The 15,644-nt window shown below is 31.2% G+C and overlaps 2 protein-coding genes and 1 long non-coding RNA gene across 4 annotated transcripts; 2 read left to right on the top strand and 1 right to left on the bottom strand.

The window, feature by feature from the left end:
• Positions 1–493: 493 nt before the first annotated feature.
• On the top strand, positions 494–3,322 carry LOC110275494 (uncharacterized). The gene is made up of 3 exons (XR_002368004.2): positions 494–1,235; positions 1,339–1,432; positions 3,240–3,322. It is a non-coding gene; the product is annotated as an uncharacterized LOC110275494 (long non-coding RNA).
• A 1,852-nt stretch (positions 3,323–5,174) lies between these two features.
• On the top strand, positions 5,175–8,681 carry LOC107464164 (uncharacterized). Its single transcript, XM_016083082.3, has 5 exons — positions 5,175–5,290; positions 5,833–5,934; positions 6,297–6,596; positions 7,541–7,822; positions 8,335–8,681. The coding sequence occupies exons 1-5, from the start codon at positions 5,203–5,205 to the stop codon at positions 8,430–8,432; spliced, it is 870 nt and encodes a 289-aa protein (XP_015938568.1). The 5' UTR covers positions 5,175–5,202; the 3' UTR covers positions 8,433–8,681.
• Positions 8,682–9,328: 647 nt separating this feature from the next.
• Positions 9,329–14,390, bottom strand: LOC107464149 (anoctamin-like protein At1g73020). Of its 2 annotated transcripts, XM_016083057.3 has the most exons (16): positions 13,978–14,387; positions 13,593–13,662; positions 13,394–13,509; positions 13,082–13,208; positions 12,892–12,992; positions 12,715–12,806; positions 12,449–12,553; positions 12,057–12,332; positions 11,755–11,887; positions 11,553–11,666; positions 11,371–11,438; positions 11,143–11,273; positions 10,854–10,936; positions 10,632–10,739; positions 9,906–10,064; positions 9,329–9,786 (listed from the first exon to the last, which is right to left on the bottom strand). In XM_016083057.3, the coding sequence occupies exons 1-16, from the start codon at positions 14,146–14,148 to the stop codon at positions 9,661–9,663; spliced, it is 1,980 nt and encodes a 659-aa protein (XP_015938543.1). In that variant the 5' UTR covers positions 14,149–14,387; the 3' UTR covers positions 9,329–9,660. The 2 variants fall into 2 exon arrangements, with proteins under 2 accessions (XP_015938543.1, XP_052109777.1); XM_052253817.1 differs by lacking the exons at positions 9,329–9,786; positions 9,906–10,064 and having other exon boundaries at positions 10,675–10,714; positions 13,978–14,390.
• Between the last annotated feature and the right edge of the window lie 1,254 nt (positions 14,391–15,644).

Genomic DNA, 15,644 nt, shown 5'->3' with positions numbered 1-15,644 from the left:
TAAGAATAGTCATGATCCATCACTAATAACACAAAATATTAATTGTGTATGATGATCGGGCCACCGGGCCGACTTCGAGTGACCCGAGCTATGGCCCGGACCCGACCCGAAATAATGACCGGATCTATTTTTGAGACCCGTACCCGACCCTAAACCCGATGAAATCACTCCAAATTAGTTCCTAAAGTATTCGGGACCGGGCCGGGCCGGATCTGTGCACCCCTATCACATACATACCAGCCCAAAACTCACAATCAAAGTCCAATGGTCAAGTACCACTACCATAAATGTTTCTCATCCAAAACAAAGGGGCAGTGAGTAATACAAAGATTCAAACCCATTCGAAGAAGCATAAAAAAAAAATACCACTTTCAGAAACTTGAATCCCAAATTTAATTCAATTGAAAATTATTCTAGCTTCCACCGAAAGTCAAACCCTCTCTCCTCTCTCCTCTCTCTTCTCTCTTCTCTTTTTCTCTTTTTCTCTTTTTATCACGTCAATCTTTGAACAAAGAAGAAAGAAAGAATAGAAAATTTTTGGGGCTAGGTTCGGTGAAGAACAAAAAATATGTTACCAAATTCAAGCAAGTTTTTGAGCTACAACAAAAGAGAAGATTGCATCCGGTCAGAATATCTTCAAAAGTTAATTTTCTCATTTGAGCTACTCCAACATATATCGAACAAATTCACCAAGTCTCAAGTACAAATCAAGCAACCATGGAGAAAGTGAAGTCAAATATAGTCAGAAGCTCATCAACGATCAGAAATAAATCTTGGGGCAAAGCAAAGCTCAACGAACAAGATCAAAGGAGCTTGAAGAAAAAGGATGAGAGAGATGGTAAGTTGCATGTAACAGATTCAAAGTCCTCTCTCTTCTGATATCACCGCTGTGAACTCTAATGTTGGAGGAGAAGATAGCATTGGGTTTGAACTTGTTTCAACCTTGGAAGTTTCACTCTTCTGTAAGAGGGGTGAACTACCAAGGGTTGGAACGGAGTTGGAGTTGGGCCATCCTTGCTGCAAGAGTTTGTCTCCGGAAGAGGGGAGGTGACGGGAGTGGAAGTTTTCGCCACTGTTCTGCTCTGCTTACTGAACAGTGCCGGAATACCGTAGCTACAGCTACCAAAGGATGCCCTTGCAGCTACCAAATCCCATCCCACTCCAGTTTGGGTTCCAGCTCTGGTTCGTTTATGCCAGGTTTTGTTCTCCCGAGTGTCAGAGCCTCCGTCTTCTTGGTAAGCTTTAGCCTTGTTTCAGATTTCTTTCCTTGTCCGTTGAAATCATTGTTACAGTATTGGTTGTCGCTTAAATCGTATATGTTTGATGATGTTGTTGCAGTGAGTTTTTTCGCTGCTGGTTGAAGCCGCCATTGTTGGAGCTTGCCAGAGTTAACCCATGGAGCTACGGCTGCGCTATACTTAGTTCCTTGTTGGTACAATAATTCGTTCTTGCTCCGAAACTCTTTTAGTTGTTGTTCTATTATATGTGGTTGAGGTTTTGCAAAGCTATTTGCTATTTGATTGAGTTTTGATTATTTCTTATTGCGATTAGAGTAGCTGTGGTTACTGCAGAAGTGATTTAGAACTGCGATTGTGGCTTCTGTTGTGATGAGTTGAGGGAAAAAGGAATTCAATGCGTTTAATTATGCGAATTGCGAATAATTGAGGTAGGAATTTTTCTTAAAATTTATTTTATGTTACAGAGTTGTTATAAATAGATATTAATGTGAAAAATATATTTTTGTGATTATGTTTGTTGGACTGATTACTGATTGCTTGAGTGGTGTGCAATTGTTGATAAGAAATTGATTTGTAAGGTTATTGAGTTGATTATTATGAAGAGTGGTTTTTCTTGATTTTGAAGTTAATTTAATAATATAAATGAATTGGCTTTGGAAATGATTAGAGATATGAAAATAAATTGATTTTGGAACCGGTTTGATTTTGAATTACTTTGATTTTATAAATGATTTAATATCTGCATTTGTTTGATTTTGAAAAAGATTTATTATTGAAATTGGTTCGATTTGAAAATAATTTCATATAAGAACTGGTTGAATTTTGGAAAATGATTGAGATTTGGAAATGGTTGAGAAGGATTTGAGGAATGTTTGGATGGGCCCCAAAAAGGGTGGTAGAGTCTGAATTTTAGAAGAGACGCTGTCAAAATTTTATAAAAATTGGAACTTCATTTGAAGTAATTATTTAAAAAGATTTGGTTTTAAAGATTATATATTTTAAGTTTGATTTATTTAGAAAAGAATAAATTATGTTTTGAATTGGGATTGTTGATGAACGGAATGAGAGGGTGGATGATGATGATTGAATTTGAATAAAGGATGACGAGGATTTGTTTTAAAGTATGATTTTTGAAATGAATGTGGAAATGAGATATGAATTGATGATGATAATGAATTAAAAGTATATAAGACTTACAAAATTGAGACAGGTGACTGGGCACTTTAACTTTTCAGTTTTCTCTATGGGCATGCATATAGATATGAATTTGAGCTTAGGGCTTTGTCTCTCCCCATGGATGAGTTTGGAATTTTTCCCATTAATATTATTGAGCTTGGGGATGCGCGTACAGAGGGACTGTCGAATGGTTAGCTACCAGGACATGTCGAGTTGGCTGTATAACCGACAGATGAACTCATTAGCCATAGCGTAGATATGCCTCATATGCATTTGCATGCTTTGTTTGAGTTTGAATTTGTTTTTTTTTTTTTGCCTAATTGCTTAACTGTTAGTGACTATTATTTGAACTATTTGCTGTGACGGATATCTATACCTGTGCATTCCTTATCTGTTTTGCCTGTGTTTGCTCTAGTATGGTACTTTTGTTGATTGAGTATTGGTGCTGAATTGATGATAGTGTTGATTGATTTCGTGGTTGGTTTCTGATTAAGATTTAGTAAAGTATGAAATATCAAGCTGGTTCAGTATAGACTTAATGAACTCATGTTTGGAACAGGTTGGTCATTCATACTGATAGAAAATTTTTAAGATTCTTTTATAAGAAAAATGAGTTTGGATTTCTGGACAATTAGCTGATTTCTTTTAAAAAGGTTTTGAATTTTTTATGGTTAAACCATCAGTTTTTAAAGGATTCATAAGACAACGATAATCATTGAGCTTGAAAACGATTTTCTTGTTAAATATCTTCTTATGACAATTCTGAAACTCTGTGGTGAGACCGTGTGGTTAGGTTCTCACTCTCCTACAACTTTATCTTTTCAGGAGACGGATAACGAGGCTCACGAAGAGTTTTATCGCATTTTGCTTATTCGATGTTGCTTAGTTATTATTTATTTATCCCTCGCCATCAATATTATATTCTGTAAGAGGGATAGGAATTGTATGTTTTGCATATATATTATATTCATATGCTACTTATGTAAGAACTTTTGTATATAAGTATATGCTTGTTTGTTTTCAAGATAAAATATTTTTCCGCCTTTTCAAAGAAAACGGAGATACGGTTTCGAGTCAACGGCTCCTATTTTATTATTAAGTATATGAAGTCGTCTAATACTTCTTGCTATCAAAGTGGCACAGTAATAAACGTGACATTTTAATAATAAGAGTGTTACACAGTATATTCACATTAAATAAAAACATAAATTAATTCCAATCCTTTTATTCTGCATGCCCTGTTGTAATCTCATTGAGTTCAAAAAAAATCTCCATATTCCCATATTAGACTAATTTTAGCGACCAATTTTATTCTGATTGTATAAAACTAATTGATCACTAATTTGATGGCTATTAGTGACTGGTTCTATTAGTCATTAACAGTTGCTAACTTAATAATTAGTAACCAATTTAGCGACCAGTGTGTTAGCAACCGAATTAGCGATCAAACAGTTATTCACTCTATTTCACTATGAGTTGCAAAATCGGGAGCGACTGATTTTGTGACCAACAGTCCCAAAGACGTTACTTTTTATTTTGATTGTTAATTCGGTCGCTAAATTACAAATAACAACCAATTTTAGTGATCAACTTTATTCTAGTTGTATTAAAATCTTATCGGTCGCTAATTCGGTTGCTATTAGTGACTGATTTTGTTGGTCGCTAAAATCTGTTGCTGAATATAATTTAGCGACCAATACTTTTTTGGTCCTGAAAATTCTATATCGGTCACTAAATCGATCGCTATTAGCAACCAAATTTTTTTTTGTCGCTAAAATCGGTCACTATTTTAGCATTTTCTTATAGTGACAACGATAACAACAACACCGAAAAAAAAAACGTGCAAAGAAAAAGATTACGATAACGATGAAGAAGTAGCGCATTTGATTGAAGGTGCAAAGAAGAAGACGTCAATGACGACGAAGAAAAAATAGCGTCGTGCGATGACATAATTGAAAATTTAGTTTAAAAAGTGACATTTAATTTTATTGTAAAATATTTTCCTTTAAAATAATTAAGGAATTCTCTCTTCCATTTTCACTCGTTCTATTTTTCTTAGCTTTTTTAACCAATATAGTCTAATATGTCACCGTTGTCGCTATGACACTTTTTTTTAGGTATTTTAAATGGATCTTCTTAATTTTTTTAACAATTGAGTAAGTAAAATGTGATTTATAACTCTTCAATATTTTTTCTCTTATGTTTTTTTTTTATTTCACTTATAAAATTAATAATAAGAGATCACATTTTACTCTCTCAATTGTTAAAAAAAATTGAGAAAATCTATTCCCCTTAACTTAAAAGCGACTATCTAAAAAACACTTCTAACAAGAAAAATATTAACTCATAAATCGTTCACGGCACAAAAAGTACCGAAGTAGAAATATAAATTTTTTTAAAAAATTTAATTTTATAATAAAAATACCAGTGCTATATATTTTGACAACCGATTTCTATATCTCACTCAATGCTTTCATTATTAAATTGGGCTTCTATGCAATTTGCAAAGGACGTATAGAAGAGGAGCAAATTGCAAAGGTTTTTCACACGACCCATGCAGATTTACATAAAATATATAGAAAGGGAATTAAATAGAAAAATTAGAACGGTCCATTCACATGTTAATAACTATAAAAGTTGAAATAATGGTATTTTTCTAATTACATACATGACTCTTGGCTTTCAATATTGGCTATTATTGTTATTATCGATTTTCGATTCTTAACCTTTATATATAATGAGGTATTGAATCACTTCATTATACATACTTTAATTACCTTGTTACAACATGACTGAATCAAAGGCGTATCTTCCCTTCATTCTTTTTGTATTTCTTCACTTGTGCTCTCATGTATTGACTCGTGAACTATCTGAGAGTGAGTTATTAGTTTTCTCTTTGATTTTTTTTTATCATTTTTTTCTCCACACACACTCTATGTATATCAAACAGTAATATTAAAAAGATAAAAAAAACTAAAATTTATCTTATTTAATAATTATTAATTGTTATAGTAATTAATAAATATTAAATAAGACAAATTTTAACTAAATTTTTTTAATTACCAAACATTTTCATATATCAAAATTATGTAGTGTTAATTAATTATAGTTAACAAGATAAGAGAAGTGTTAGTAACATTATTGTTAGTATCTCATGAATATTTTATAATAATATTACTCTTACATAAGTGTATATGGTGATTTTAAGTAATTGTTCTGAAAATTATTTCTCTTAAAAGGTTAAATTAATATAAGAGGAATTATGTATTTCGATCATAAAAGTTTTGATATTTTGTAATAAAAAAATTATTAAAAAAATTAAATTAATAAAAATAGATACATGAATGAATAATTATATTTTTAATAAAAATAACCTATTTAATTTTATTAATTAATTACTAATATATCATACATGTAGGGGTAAAATACTCTCACAAAGACAAAGGAAACAACTTGATGAAGCATCCAACATTGTTGCATGATATGGAAAGAGGGCAGAGCCATGACCTTGTGGATACTGGTAAAAATGTGACTATCAAATATAATAATATTACGAAAATATTTAATAACAAAAAAAAATCAAAAACAGATAGAATTTATTTTATTTAATATTTATTAATTATTATTAGAATTAATAAATATAAAAATTAATAAATATTAAATAAAATAATTTTGAATTATTTTATTATTTTTTATTAATACTTTTATGCATTTTTTATTATTTGTTAAATCATAAATAATCTGTTTGGTAAATGTTGATAAAATCAGTTGTATCTTTAACTTAGCTTATTTACACTAGAAATGGTTTTTGTCAAGAAAATATTTATTTTACAATCTTAATTAATTTAACACATTGTTTTTTCGTTTATTATGCATTAGAAGATTCAGCAAGTGGCGAAACTGATTACTATCAAAAAGAGAGATCCATGGTATATCCAATGCAAATAAAACCGGTTGAACCGGTTCAACCAATTCCACCGATGGATCCATATCCAACACCGCCACATCGTCCAAATCCAGAACCGGAGCAAGATTTTCCTCCTCGTCGCCACAATAATATTCATACAACTAATTATTTGATTGGATACTACCAACCTTTTATTACTTCTCCACTGTATTCAACTGAAAGGGATCACCATACTCATTCAAATGTTCATCAGCCATTAAGCTTGGAAGATATTGGTGAGGCATTCTAATAATATATATTTTTTAAGGTGTGATTGCTCCAGTGACTAAGTTCGGGTAAACAACTTAATTAAGTTTTTTTGAAAGAATAGTTTAAACAATAATGACTATATTAAAAATAAGTTATTGTGTTTGGATTTTTAGTTCTAAAAATTTTTATTTTATAAAAATATGATAAAAAATAGTAGTATTATAAGAGAAGTTATTTTCGACATAAAAAAATTGGCTATTATTTAAAATTTATTTTTCATATTTTTTTGTCTCCATCAGCCAATAATATTATCTTCTTTTGCTAACGATTTTATGGGTTGTTTATTATTTAATAAATTATAAATGATCTGTTCGCTAAAAGTTAATTGATAAATATCTTGTTTATACTGGAATAATAGCTACTGGTTTTTGTCAAGAAAATATATTTTTAGAACATTCTGATTATTATGAAGAGAAGTTGCTTAGATTTTTAGCAAAACGAACCTTTTAGTACCAAACATTATTATGCACTCTTAAAAAACTTATTATTTCATATCTTTTATTCTCAATATTTTTTTAATAAAATAATTAATTTTAATGTACACATAATATTTTTATAATTAAAATTAGTTTGACTTCACATTTTATACATCCAAATAAATCCATTAATTTTTCACTCTCCAAGGCGCAACTAACAAAATTGTCAACTTTAGACAAACTATATTATATAAACCCCCCAAAAATCAACTACAAAAGGTTCCCTATATTTACATTTAAAATCAAACTAATATCACATTTATAATCAAATTTCACAAAGAATATAATAAAATTAGATTTATATTGATGATCAAAATACGAATAAAAATATCAAAATACATTGGTGTCATTTGTTGTTGTTATGAAAATTTGATTTTACTATAAATGTCTGATTATTTTTTTAATTTATTAACTAGAGTATAAACTTCCAACAGATAATGCAAAGGTTTCTGAGTTATTAGAAGATTCAACAAATAACCAAATTGATTATCATCCGAGTTATCGAAATTTGCCATCAGTAGAAAAGAGAAAACATCCAAATAATCCACATACAAATCCAAGGGTAAAGGAGCAAGATGCACATCCTCGTCACCATATTCATACAACAAACTTGATTGGATACTATCAACCTCTTATTCCTTCTCCAATGTTTTCAACTAAAAGGGATTACCATCCTCATTCAATTTCTCATCAACCATTAAGCATGGAAGATATTGGTGAGACATTCTATTATTTAAAACTCTTTTTTTTACTCTTTCTAACAAGCCCTTTTATTTATTAAAAGTATATATAACTTTATTCTAAAAGCTAACTTAGTTATTTTGACTTAAGTGGTTGTAAGTGAATATTCTTTAGCAATTGGAAATTCAAACATAATAATTCTATTCTAACACTTCTTGAATTGTTATTAAGCAAATAAACTTGTTATAAAATATGATTAAGGATCAAAATGCTAGTAATTTTAAGTAAATGTTATGAGGCATTGAATAAATTTTTATTTGTGTAAATTTTTACAAAATCAATTATTAAATTAGAAGTTTATATCATATATAGATAATTATTAATTTCTATAAAACTTTATGTCAATTGAAAATGATCTAATATACTTTTTATATGCTTAAAAACTAATATATTATATTATGTTTTTAAATTAAAATGTATATTAATAAGAGTGATTCAATGTGAATTGGAGTCTTCTAATTAACTATTAGAATAAATAATATTGTAGAATCAAATAACTTTGAGGATGGACATAAACCAAGGCCTTCAGCTGATATTGATTGGAAGACTTTCATGCATTATTTCCAGCCAAATCTTTTACCATGATACATGGAGAAAATACAGGTTATGCATAAACATAGTTGTGACATTAAATAATTGAATCTATGGAATATACATAGCTATGATGCATGAACCATATGATCGATGGATCGTAATACAAATTATGTATGCCCTTTGTCATAAATTATGTAGTATCGTATGTTCTTTAAAAGCTTGAGATAGTTTGTATGTCTGTTGTTTCAACTATTACTAAAAATGTAACTTTATATTATATTACTGATGGGGGCATTCGATATATTGAAGTATGTTATATAACTATTGCCGATTAAATCATCCGTGCACTGCAAATACTTCATTATTTTAACATTATCACCAACAAAGTCTAGTAATCTTACTATGAGCCAACATAAATTATGAGTAATCTTGACAAGCAATCTGCTACACACCCCTTAGTAAAGGATGTCATACATAATTGAATTTGTTGAAGACATAAATAACACGAGTTGATTTGATTGAAATTCCGGCATTGAAATATAGAATTTTGTCATCAGGATTTTTTATTTAAAGGTTGTGATTTTTTCAAAAATACTCCTAACGTTTAGTTGCACTCAATTTTATCTTTAACATTTTCGATTTGTGTCAAAATTATCCTCAAATTGTTAACTCTGTAAAATATTAAGGACAAAATTGAAAACTTTTAGAAATGAATTTGAGGCAAATAGAAAACGTTAAGAACAAAATTGAATGAAACTAAAATATTTTTGAAAAAACTCGCAAATGTTAGGGACAAAAAGAGCTCTTTACCCTAAATATAATTAGATCACATTCCTTTTTAATCCAAGAAAATCCAAAACAGAAAAAGAAACATGAAAATGAGACTCTACATTTCACTGATATACTTATTAAAAAAAATAAATTCATTCTAATACATGTATTCACAATTATATGTAATGAGCTATATAGTATAAGTAGAATTACCAACACCTAAGGTCTGGAGTTTGAAACTTTATGAATGCAGCTATCCCTGTTGGAAGACTATCTATCAAAGCCAAAAATGCTACCGGCCGGGTTGGGTCTGGATTAGTCGAGGCCGAACCTCAGACACCGGTCGGAAAAAAAAAAGTCTACCTAGCAATTTCTTATCACCACAGTAACAACAAAATCCCTTCCTAACAACATACAACAAAAATAACAAGCCTGGCTTGTGCAATTTTTCACCACCTTGCAGCATTGAAGTGACTTCTAAGATTAAAAAAAAAAACATCATCAAACCTTACTCAATCTTCTTCAGCTCTCTTGTCTTTTCTCCTCCAGAAATGGTCCTCAAGAGCCTCTTAGTATACATGTCTCGTGCTTGCGAACTGTTTTTTGCACGGGCGGCTCTAACCCAAGCTGGTTCCTGTGATGAAAAACAGTGACATAGAGCAACATAATGTGTCATGTCACATGAAACAATTTGAATTGGAAAGTAATGAAATGTAGAATGTTAAAACAATGAGAAGAAATAATGTCCATTACCGCAGGAACCAAACGAGAGAAACCGAACTTAATCAACAATAGAGCATGCTCCATTATCAAAATCACGACGAGTCCTGGCTCGATCTTCCATTTTCCCTCCTCATCGAATAGCCATGCTAGAAGTGCACAATTAGTGCAAATGGACATCAATATGAGAAACTGCAAAACAGAGAAAATCTCTTCTCAGTGTGATATAAAATTAAAAACTAGGTATAATGATTTATAACACGAAGAACAGGGTTTAGAGATGAAATACTCGTTCATGCTAGAACACAATCTGCCTATTTGATATGCAACTTTTATTACTAAAACACCCTCCAACCATTTTTGTTTCTTATTAGTATCTGTAATAACTTCCATGTTCTAATAATATTTTCCTAATATACTTAAAAACTGGATATCGGTAAGTTCCTATCTATCCACTAGTTAAGAAAATGAATCTTCTATATTACTAATTACTTGTTGAACACATGTTGTAATCTATCAGTTGTAGGGGATTGTTGGAGGATGAAACTGGGCACAATAGTAGGATCTGTGGTGTCTTGCAAGTTGCAACCTAAGAGGTTAAGGATTCATATCTCCAAAACAATCTCTTTGCTTGTGCCGCAAGGGAGGGGGATTTGCCCTTCCCAAATGCTACCAAATGGCTTGTGCAATGAGATGCCCTCATGAAGAGGATCATCCGAAATAGTTGGCATTACGATCTAAAGTCAATTAACCAAATACCTGAAAAATGTTAAGCCAGGCTCCTACTGTTGCAGACGCACGAGGGACAGGCCGCTTCATCATTGCTAGTAGCTTCAAAGCATCTGTCCTGATTTCCATAATGTTGTTCTGAATATGTAGGAATTAAGTTGTCAATAACAATGTTTAATAAAAGATAGTTAAACTAAGGGCCATTTAAACGAAAAGAGAATACAAAAGGAAGGCAGACAAAAGCATTTATACCAGAGCAGACATAGCGAATGCAGGTGGGAATGCGCAAGCAAACATCAAAATCATTCCAAACTGCAGTGCCAACTCCAAAAAATCTGCAATCAAACAAGGATGTTCTAGTTAAATCCATTAAACAATGTTACTGTTGTAAACCCAATATATATAGTTATATACACACAAAATGTTTGTCTTGTGATGCTTTTGAGTTCTTACTGGTGCATACATTTGATCATCCAAAATGAAATTAACCAAGAACTACGTATTTATGTGCAATTTGAAAGACTAGTGGATTCAGAAGTACCATCAAATAACCCATCCTCAAGCTCCTCGCCAGTGCTGGCAGTGTAAGAAGCCTTAAGGAATTCTTTCTCTACTCTAGAAGTAAACTGGAATGTTCCAGCTGATCCTTTCTCCTCCTTCTCCTTATTTTGTCTTAACCAATGAACAGTAATTAGCTACTGCACAGTGGCAATCTCATAAACAAAGTAAACCTTGCATGATCCATGTCTAAAGCAACAAAAGCTCTTACCGAACAGCATATTTTTTATAGTTGTAGTTGATATAAGGCAATGACGTTTCTATCAAGTTTTGAACCACCTGAAAAATGTTTTCTTTTGTTCAAATAAGCTAAAATGGAAAACCTCAAACTGAAGTAGGAGAAAAATAGGTAAGCAAGGAGAAGGATAACAAAAGGAAATCATTCTATGGAACCTCAGAAATTAGGAGCCGCTGAATCAGAACTTTGCGAAGAGTACCAAAGTTTCGGTGCAACAACGCGTGATAAAAGATTCCAATGTATGTCTGCATAAAGTACAGACCAAACACCTGCAGAGGAGAGTAATCCCTTAAGTTCCATGTCCAGTAGTACTAAGGAAAGTAAGGCACACGGAACCTTTAAATTTCCCATTTTTACCTTGTAGACCAAGCTATCAGCTCGTGTTTCCGGGTTTTCATTGTGTTCAAACATGATAAGTTTAACAGAAACCTTGCCTCCAAGCTTAGTAATGTACTGAATGGTAGCAAGATAAATAGCAGTGAGCCCAAACCTGAACCGCAGCATTTGACAAGAGAGTCATCTTAGTAGTTATAAGGGAACAACCAAGAATTATTGAAGTAATACAGAACAACTCAAAGAAAGAATTAAGAAGTTGAATAAGAGAATAATAGATTAACACTAAAAAGTAGAAGCATGAAAAGAACGACCTGGATTCTTACTTAATTATATCTTTATTAAGAACTTCATAAAGATGAGCATATGCCAACTCAAATGGTAACTGGAGGCATATTATGCTGATGATAATGAGTGCATCGTTCCTGATTCGCAAGAGATGATTAAACCACTCATATTTCGTGAACACTTTCTTTCCCTTCACTCTATCAGCCTCGAGTAATTTTATGAGGTCCATTGGGTTCTGTCGGGGTTGAGCATTACCCTTCATGCCAACAACCTTGTATTCTTCATCAACTGCATTTCCATAGGTAATAGGCCACCTGCAACACCAGACCACAGAGAAATGTGTGAAGAATCGCAGAAAGCGAAGGCGTTCATATCAAATTGAATGTGCTGATCCCAAGAGAAGCAAGACATACTATGTAAAAGATATTACCTGGCTAAAAGTGCAGCATTTTTCCGTTTCCAGAACTGAGAAAACATAATAGCCCATAGTATGACCGCAATGAAGAAAGCAGGGAGCACTACTAAATTCGCTGACCTAAATGTAATAAGGAAGTCTGAAGTCATTAATCATTCAAGTATGTGTTTTGTGTCATGTTCAAGTCCAGCAAAATTTTGAAGTTGGTGTGTCCCAATGTCCCTCGCCATGCTGGTGCATCATAACAGAAACTATCAAACCAACTATTCATATTGGCTTACCCATAATCTATGAAGTACACAATAAGCCCAACCACAGCAGGGAAGAGCAGCCACTGTGTATACATTCCAAGAAAAGCAAAATAGATTGCGATCTGCAGTTCATCATTCGAAAATTGGATGAGGAGAATGTAAGTTAATGTTTTCAAAAAATGTTCCAAAGCTCATAATCATGTTCACCTTTGAACCATAATATGCATAAATCTCATCTACTGGCTGAGTTGTGAAGTCCCACCATTGAAGAGCCCAGGTTTTAAGGAGTTTCTTTCTAATCTTGTCATCTATCAGCCAAAAGCAATATATATTAGCCCAAGCTTCAAGTAATGCAAAATCTAAAGTAAAAATTAATGGATATGTAAGTGAAAAACACCATGCAAAGGAAAGATTTGCTTAATAATGATCTCTGATTCCAATTTTGGAAGGAGATGCTCTCCGACTTCCCAACGGATTTCTCTTCTATTGAATTTAAGGATTCTGCTTGATTTGCTGTTGTTTACCTGCATATTCAAGTCACAACAAGGATCGAAACATTGTTCATTATTCATCACAAGAGCGCATTTGCTAATAAGTACAACTAAATAAACAAACAAAAATTTGGTATTAGTTTATAGCTAATGCTGATGCACATTCCTGATTAGGACCATAATCGAAAATTTGATAAACGGCTATGACAAGAACTCACAATTCCGTGCATTAAGTGGCAGTAGCACTGAAAACGTTCGTACCAACTAAAGAGTGAACCATCTGGCTGTTTGACAAAAGCATCAACCTCCACCATATCAAATTGCAAATCCATACCTGCAATTGAACATGAGATGCATTAACATAAACAATGAAGCGCCGCATCATTTCATCATGCTTAGGTTGCAAATTTATTTTACCAATGTGAGTTCTTTTCATGATTCTTAGTTCAGCTGCAGCCCTCCCCAATGTCTCCAAAGGTGCAGCCACCTTAACAAACAACAACTAAGTTTCAAATACTCAAGAACAAGCTTAACTTAGACACAACTGAAAACAAAAATAAGAATCACAAAATTGCTTGTTTGGTAACTGCAAATACAATGCAAAAAGACATAATTCTTTTCTACCTTGTCTCTATCTCACATTATAATGATAGAAATATTTCAAGAGAAATCAATCAATCAATCAATCAATCAATCAATCATATTACCATAACAGAGGACAAAAAAAGAAAATAAAATAATGATATTCTGCCACAGTATATATATGAAGAATTAAGAAATTTGAGGAAGAAATTGTTGTAACCTTGAAGAACTCATCTGAATTGCCAATAACTCTGTCAACAACCAAGCCTGCATTCTTAAGCTCCCTGGCAAAGACATTGCCGCAATCAAAGTCTTCATCTCCTTTAAGAATCGCCTCTCTCTTGGGAATCACCACACAAATCTCAAATACCAGTTCCACATTCTCTTTCATTTTCCAAAACAAGAATTCCCCTCCTTCAACAAGTATTTCCAAGAAGGGATTTAAAAAATAAAGAACGAACCTTTAAATGAATGTGAAACTCAAAAGGCGAGGCATTCTAAGAAAGTGATAGAATAAAATAATAATAAAATGGAAATAGAAAGAGAGAGATGAAAGAAGAAGGGAAAGTGAAATGAGAATTGGAAGGGAATGTAGTCGTGTCATAGAATGGAACGGCCATTCGGCAGAACGGAAGGGTGTTCTTGTCATTTTCCACGTATAGATATACATAGTACATGCTATCTTTGGCGGTTTCTTTCTATTTCACTATCCCTATATTTCCTTCCTCAATTCAGTTTCTACTTCATTGCACTCTGTCTCTAAGAGGTTTTGTACCATTTCACTTGTCATGTGGCAAATTAATAATACACTTAAATTTTAAGGGGGTTTTTAAATAAATGAAAAATATTCATATTTATTTACCATTTCAGATCATATCATATCATAATACAAATATTTACCGTTTACTTAACATTTTTTAACTTTGCAGACACATCATTTTCCAGCCAATGTCTACAAAATATAAAATATATATATTGTTTATAATTCCGCAATAGTACCAGCAAAATTAGAGTAGCTCTTTTAACTCGTTCGCATGTAAAGAATTATTATTAAAATTTTTAGCGTTAAAAAAGTTAATATAAAGATTTACAATGTCTTATAACAAAATTATTTTTTAAGTATTGAATTTAAAAATTATTTGTTTTTATTGATGTAGTAATATATAATAAGTTATTTACATAAAAAAATTGCATTTTTTAATTGGATTAAATATAAAAATTTTTACGTTATTACTATATTAAAACAAAACTTTATTTTTATTTATTAAAATTGAATTTTTAAATATAAAATTTCAGATTTAACTCTTTTTTTTTCCTTTGATCAATATTGTTAATGTGTCACAAACTCACAATATGATTAAAATAAAATAAAAAACTCTTATTTATTTTTAGAACTCAAAAGATTCTCATTTCATTTCCTTAGTCTACATCACATTTCAAATTTACTTTTAACTATGAGACTAATAGACACTAATCAATATGTGAACTACTGTAATTAGGTGATTATTCATAATATTTTTATAATAGTTAAAAAATATTAGATAATTTTATATATTTAATTAATTTATTTAACATAATACATATGTATTAATTATTATTTTTGCATAAAAATATCTTTATATGGATAATCATTCTCTAATTAATTTGTTTTTCTTTAAATTATTGCTAGCATGTAAAATAATAATTACGACGATAAAAAATCTTTATTTTTATAAATCAGTGATTTTAAATATTGATCCTAACAGTAAAATAAAAATAAAAAATAAGAAAACAAAAATATATTTTGTATAAAGATGCAAAATATATTTTTCTTGTTATTCATTTGCAAGTGAAATTTAATTTGTATATACAGCACTTAAATCATTAGAATATAGCAAAGGAAACATT

This window comes from Arachis duranensis, chromosome 9 (assembly GCF_000817695.3).
Source record: "Arachis duranensis cultivar V14167 chromosome 9, aradu.V14167.gnm2.J7QH, whole genome shotgun sequence".
Classification (NCBI taxonomy): Eukaryota; Viridiplantae; Streptophyta; class Magnoliopsida; order Fabales; family Fabaceae; genus Arachis; species Arachis duranensis.
The sequence above is the reverse complement of the archived record's forward strand: the minus strand, read 5'-3'. Positions and strand labels throughout refer to the sequence as shown.

Coding starts and splice junctions, on each gene's coding strand:
- LOC107464149 (XM_016083057.3), bottom strand. CDS start 14,148: ATGAAAGAGAATGTGGAACTGGTATTTGAGATTTGTGTGGTGATTCCC. Junction 13,663..13,977: donor ATTCAGATGAGTTCTTCAAG/GTTACAACAATT, acceptor TTGTTTGTTAAG/GTGGCTGCACCTTTGGAGAC. Junction 11,274..11,370: donor TATAAAAAATATGCTGTTCG/GTAAGAGCTTTT, acceptor TCATTGGTTAAG/ACAAAATAAGGAGAAGGAGG.
- LOC107464164 (XM_016083082.3), top strand. CDS start 5,203: ATGACTGAATCAAAGGCGTATCTTCCCTTCATTCTTTTTGTATTTCTT. Junction 5,291..5,832: donor GACTCGTGAACTATCTGAGA/GTGAGTTATTAG, acceptor TCATACATGTAG/GGGTAAAATACTCTCACAAA. Junction 6,597..7,540: donor ATTAAGCTTGGAAGATATTG/GTGAGGCATTCT, acceptor AACTTCCAACAG/ATAATGCAAAGGTTTCTGAG.